Source organism: Phaethon aethereus (genome assembly GCF_964289735.1).
Source record: "Phaethon aethereus genome assembly, chromosome: 1".
Classification (NCBI taxonomy): domain Eukaryota; kingdom Metazoa; phylum Chordata; class Aves; order Phaethontiformes; family Phaethontidae; genus Phaethon; species Phaethon aethereus.
Window position 1 is genome coordinate 163,697,908 of NC_138575.1, and position 6,304 is coordinate 163,704,211.

The 6,304-nt window shown below is 63.9% G+C and overlaps 1 protein-coding gene across 1 annotated transcript in view; it reads left to right on the forward strand.

Moving 5' to 3' along the window:
• The first annotated feature begins 3,875 nt into the window (after positions 1–3,875).
• Positions 3,876–6,304, forward strand: part of SOX21 (SRY-box transcription factor 21) — a 2,553-nt gene continuing 124 nt past the window's right edge. Inside the window, exon 1 of the mRNA XM_082012788.1 lies at positions 3,876–6,304. This exon is cut by the window's right edge and continues 124 nt beyond it. Within this exon, the coding sequence (XP_081868914.1) occupies positions 4,471–5,316 (846 nt within the window). The 5' untranslated portion in view covers positions 3,876–4,470 and the 3' untranslated portion in view covers positions 5,317–6,304.

The following is a 6,304-nucleotide window of genomic DNA, read 5'->3' on the forward strand; positions in this document are numbered from 1 at the left end:
CTTAGAAACCAGTGTTTTATGATAGAATCCTCTGCCAGGCACTTCACTAGAGCTTGGGCTACCAGCTGCTCTAATAATAAGCGAATGTTACTGAAAAATAGTAACACCGAGCATTTGGGAGCACTCCGTAAAAAGCAAATGAATGGATTTCGCCTATTATGCACAAAGGAAGAGCTCACGGGGTAAAACTCCCTCTCTCGCTACAGGTGTACTCGACCTCGGAAAAGACTCGGGAGCGCTCACAAACCTGCCCAGCTCCATCCAAGCAGAAAAACTCGCCTCCTGACCAGCAGCGCGGTGAAGGTGCCAGCGTGGGCGGCAACCGTGGGCAGCCGAGGAGCGACGAGGAACCGGTGGCTGCCGACCCGACACGGAGACAAACCTCGGCTGCCGAAGTTAGGGCAGGGGAACGCCGAGGTGCACAACCGCCAGCCGGGAACACGCGAGGGGGCTCTGCAAACCCCGGGGAGCCGTGGGTCCGCCGAGCCCTTCAGCCAGCTCTTCAGGCGGGAGGCACGGTGACGGCTACCGGGCTAAACCCCCTCTTCTTCGCCTACTTTTTATCTCTCTGACTCGCTGCCTGATTATTAGGCTGAAATAAAAATGAGGAGGAGTTGCTTCCTCCAAACTCACTTTAAACTCGGCTTTAAAAATACCAGGCAGCGTCCCGAAAGCTCCGTGCACCAGAGATGAGGTGCTGTTGGTCAGAATATGAGAAACCGGGCAGTATTTGGAGTGGGATGTGATTGCTTACAGTAGGTGTAAGTAACCTGACAGAATTAACATGAGTATCGAGAAGATAGTCTAACTCACTCCCCCCCCCTTTAATATTTTTTAAAGCGCTTTGATCTCTCTTGGTGGAATACAGCACTGCATTCTGGAAATTCTGGTTTAGCTTCCGTGTGATAATGCATCTGCTCGGGTTTGGGTTTGGTGGGGTTTTTTTTACCCCCCGATAGCAGAAGGAAAGATTGCGCCCTTGAATTTGCATGCGTCAGGAATTGACAGGTCAAAGGCAAGTAAATCACGTTATACACCATTGTATTGTTATTGTATCGATAACAACACATTATCAGAACAATTAACACACTCGCACAACTACGCGGAGACCACAATAGTGGTTTAACAAAAATCCAGATAAGTAACTAAATTCCGATAAAGCCTTCTCTTTTTGTGTTGGGGGCGGCGAGGGGGATGCCCCTCCGCGGGGTATCCGCGGCCGCGGATCTCCCCGCGGGAGGAACCGCCCCCCCCGGCGTGGCTGCCTCAAACCAGGGGGAGACCTGGGACCCTCCGGTCGCTCCTAACCCGTGTCCAACCTTGCTCCAAGCGGAACTGATAAGAGTTTCCATCACTTTGTGCAAACCCTCTTGAAAGCAGATTACCAGAGAAAGGCAGACCCCCTTTAACTACAGACATCGCTGAAATATCCGTGTGCGTTTTAGTAGCCAGTGGCGACCGCAAGCCTGAGGTGAGGGAGGGAAACGCGCTTTGGAAACGAGACCTTCGAAGACAGTATTTCACTTGCAACTAGAAAAACATAGTTGAGGCATTTCTAGATTTCAGCCTGTGAAAGATTCGTGTACATTAATTTATGACCAGTAAATCCTATTACCGTTTTCACTATTTGGAGGACTGAACGTAATCAGAAACATGCGCAGATGAAGTCATGGGTTTACAGATGGCGACATTTTTGGGAGACAGCAACCCATGAGTGGAGGCATCTTCTCTGCTGGAAGTTCCACAAGTGCTTCTTTTTAAGATCAGTTCACCTTGTGCACGACTCCGTGAGGACCTGCGAGGTGGTGGTTCTGCTCTCCTCGGAGACCTGCAGGGCAAACGGTGACCACTCACCCTAGGAACCTCCCCGCAGCCTGTGCCGACACCCGTGACCGTGGCTGAGAGCCCTTCCCCACGCAGTTTCTGTGGAACGGCTGCCCGGTCTGCCTACACCTTGCTCTGCCGTTTGCAGATCCAGAGCTGCAGCCCGCCGGGTTCAAGCAGCAGCAGCAGCAGCAGCCTTGGCGCGGCGGTGCCCACGGACTGGCCCACGGGCAGAAAGCTCGTGCGGGGTGGGCTATTCATCAGTGCAGGAGCTGCCCGTGGGGTCTTACCCATGTCCCTGCCTTGAGCTCTCGCCTTGCCCTGAACCGAATGAGTCCGGGCGCTTTCCCGCTGGCACCCACGATGCGAGGGGAAGCCGATCACGCCGGCACCCGATCTGTGCGGAGAGCGCCAGGGGATTAGTCCTCGCCCCCTAAGAAGTCGAAGCGCAGTTAACGCTACGTGTGAAGGAGCGAAGTAAGAAATCGCTTCCCTGAAGGAACGGGGCGGGGGGGGGAGTAGGCAGCTGAAAGCTCGGGCTGCGCCTCTCCGGGCGGGGGGATTGCTGGCCGGTGGGGCCATAGCCTGACCTCGAGGGCAGAGGTACCGGCACCGGGCTGTGCCCCTCTTGGCAGGACCCCCACCTTCGAGAAATACCATTTCCCCGCTAAACCTGAACGCCAGCCAACGCCGGTAGATATCTTAATCTCCCCGCTTTTGACAACCGATGGGAACTTTTTTTTTCCCCCCCACGGCTAAATGGCTCGTAGGAGGTCAAACGTCGGCGAGGCGGCTTTGGAGATCGAGAGAATTCCGTTTAAGTAGTAGTAAATGGGTCGTAAAACGCGAGGCGGGAGAAGGTACGGTGTGTAGAGGAGCTGCTCGGTGTTTCACAGGGCACCCCGGCCGGGACGGGCTGCCGGGGGGGCCGGGGGCTCACGGGCGGGGAGGGGGCCTTTTTCCCTAAAAGCCGGGGGACGGCGGAGCCGTTCGGGGGCCGAGCCCAGCCCGCTGCCAGCGCGGGAGAGAGGGTTCATGGCGTCCTGGCGGCGGCGCTGCCACATACCACAGGGGTAACGCAAAACCGAACCGCCGAAGTACGAACAAGGCGAGCAAGTTCACCCTGACGGACAGGCAGCCGCTGAGGAACACAGTCGGACGGCTCGGGCTGCGGGGAAGTGTGAAGCGGTGCACCGAGCGGCCAAGAAAACACGCGTGGATTTTCTTGGGGCGCCACTTAGATGCACGCCGCTGCCCGCGCCGGGGGGCGAGGGGACGCTCTCCGACGCGACCGTCTGTTCCGCTCGGCCGGGCGGCCCTTCTGCTGCACCGGCCCTCCGCAGCGAAAACCCCAAAACACCCCAAAAAATACGCTGCTGCCACCGGGCGAGAGCGCCCAACACCCCCACGCCCCTCGCCCCGAGGTCCCGGGCAGCACACGGAGCCAGCGCCCGGCGGGGCGCAGCACGCATGCGCTGCACTCGGCCCCGCCCCTCACCGACCTGCCTCTCCGCCAAGAGAAAGGGGCGGGGAAGGGTCGGTCCCGCCCCCTCCCTGCGCGGCTGCCCCGCCCCTGCCTGCCCGCCCTGCCCGCGGCGCGCGGCGGCGGGCAGGCCGCATGCAAACATATAGGGCGGCGCGCGGCGCGGAGGCATGCAGAGCGCGCGCGTTACCTGCCGCCGCGCCGACGGGGCGAGAGGAGGGGGCGACTGCACCGGCTGCAAGCCCCGCCGCGGACTTTATAACCGGGTCGGCTGCCCGCCGGGCGCGGACCGACGAGCATTTTAATCGGGGACCCCTCCGCCTCCTCCGCCGCCGCCTCCGCCTCCTCCCTCCGCCCCCCGCCGCTCCCGCCCGCCCCACCGCCCCTCCGAGTCGGCGGCCAAGAAAACCCAGAGAGACCTGGCGGCTGTCGGAGAAGGGGGAGCGGCGCGGCAGGCGGAGCGCCCCGCAACCCGCCCGAAACTTGGCCAAGTTTGTCCGGCGGCGGCAACCAGGAGGCCGCGGCGCCCGGCGGCTGCTTGCGACCGGCGCCCGGCGAGTATGTGCGAGGAGCGGGCGGCTCGCCGCGCCCCCGCCGGCGGAGCGGGGCGGCTGTAAGCGGGGCGGCCCGTTCCCCCGGGGCCTCCCCGCAGCGCCTGAGCCGCCCCGGACCCCGTCCCGCCCGGCCCCGCTCCGCGGCGGGCTGCCTCCCGAGCTCCACGGGCGGCGATGGCTCCGGGCGGGCTCTGACCGCCGCCCCGTCCGGGGCTCGTCGCTGTTGCCGCACCGGAGAGCGCCGAGGAGCATCGCGCCCGCCGCGAAGCGAGGACCTCCGCCGCCCCCGCCGCCGAGACTTCTCTGGGGAGCGCCGAGGAAGAGCCCTGGCCCGGGGGTCGGCGGCGCGGAGAGAGGCTTCGCGGCCCAGGCGGGGAGTGCCGCCCGTCCCGCCCGTCCCGGCGCCCTGACGGGGAGGCGCCGCCGCCACACGGCAGCGCCCCGCGCCCGGAGCGGGGCCGCCGCGCCGGGGCACCCGCCGAGATCGCTTTTGGAGGAGCGGAGAGCGGCGGGAGCCAGGAGGAGGCGGCGGCGGCGAGAGAGGCGCCCGGAGGAGGCGGCCGCCGGCGCGGGGCAGGCGGCGGCTCGCCGGGGCGGCGGGGGGACACCATGTCCAAGCCGGTGGATCACGTCAAGAGGCCGATGAACGCCTTCATGGTGTGGTCGCGGGCGCAGCGGCGAAAAATGGCCCAGGAGAACCCCAAGATGCACAACTCGGAGATCAGCAAGCGCCTGGGCGCCGAGTGGAAGCTGCTGACCGAGTCGGAGAAGCGGCCCTTCATCGACGAGGCCAAGCGGCTGCGGGCCATGCACATGAAGGAGCACCCCGACTACAAGTACCGGCCCCGGCGGAAGCCCAAGACGCTGCTCAAGAAGGACAAGTTCGCCTTCCCCGTGCCCTACGGCCTGGGCGCCGTGGCGGACCACGACCACCCGCACGGGCTGAAGGCGGGCGGGCTGCACGGCGGGGCGGCCGGCGGGCTGGTGCCTGAGTCGCTGCTGGCCAACCCCGAGAAGGCGGCCGCCGCCGCCGCCGCTGCCGCCGCCCGCGTCTTCTTCCCCCAGTCGGCCGCCGCCGCCGCCGCCGCTGCCGCCGCCGCCGCCGCCAGCAGCCCTTACTCCCTGCTGGACCTGGGCTCCAAAATGGCCGAGATCTCTTCCTCCTCCTCTTCCTCGGGCTCGGGGCTGCCCTACGCCTCCTCGCTTGGCTATCCCGGCGCCGGCGGGGCGGGCGCCTTCCACGGGGCCGCCGCTGCCGCCGCCGCCGCCGCTGCCGCCGCCGGGGGGCACACGCACTCGCACCCGTCGCCCGGTAACCCGGGCTACATGATCCCCTGCAACTGCAGCGCCTGGCCCGGCCCGGGGCTGCAGCCGCCGCTGGCCTACATCCTCCTGCCGGGCATGGGCAAGCCCCAGCTGGACCCGTACCCCGCCGCCTACGCCGCCGCCCTATGACCGCGGCCGGGGGGCGCCCGCCCGGAGGGGCGCCGGGGCGGCCGGGCAGCGGGGCGGGCCGCCCCCCCCCGGGGTCGCCGCCGGCCTGTTGCGCGTCGCTCGCCCGCCCGTCGCACCGCGTTGAGCTTGTGTGTGTGGCATGCGGCCTCTGCAGAGAGCCGAGCTCAGAGAGAAGAGGAAATTAAAAAAAAAAAAAAAAAGAAAAAAAAAGAAGAAACACACACACAAAAAGGTGACCGACCCGCCCAGCACCCAAAAGTTGCTTATTCGGGACAGCGACAGGGAGCTCCGTCCCTCCGCCGGCTGCGCCGCTCTTTCCTCGGCCGCGGGCTTTCCCCACGCCCCGCGCGGTGCGGAACTCGGGAGAGTCCCGTGGCGGCATGGCCGACGCCAGAACGGGGCGGGGGGGGGGGAGAAGCGGGGAGGGGAGCCCCGGGCGGGGCGGGGTGCGGCCCTGGTAAGGGGGGGCCGCTGCTTGCGTGGTTCGTAGCCCCTCGTGGGCGAGCGGGAGCAGGAACAAGGCAAAGAAAGAGCCGGTGGTGTGGGGTGCTGCCCGCCCCACTCCGCGCCCTGTTCCGAGTGGGTTCCTGCCGTCCGCGGCTACGGGACGCTGACAAGCGCGGGTCGTGATTTCTACGAGAGGAAAGACGCGTGACTCTCGGTCCCTGTGTGTGTCCTGTCCTCCCCTCCCCTCCAGTCATTAAGTCTCACCCTCCGACTGTAAATTTGTATATCTCTGTGGAAACGTTAGATCTCGGATTGAAAACTCTGTTACTTTCTTCGCCCACGGTCGATTCAGTTTTAACCTGAAAAAAAAAAAAGACAGAAAAAGAAAAGAAATGCCTTTCAAAGGGAATAACAATATTGCGGGACCGTTCGGGGATCGCAATATTATCTAAGCTTAAATCAGACTTTTTTGTCTGAGTGATAATTATCTATTTATTATTTAGCTGAACTGAAACAGAGCTTTGCTTTGACAGAAGAGTAT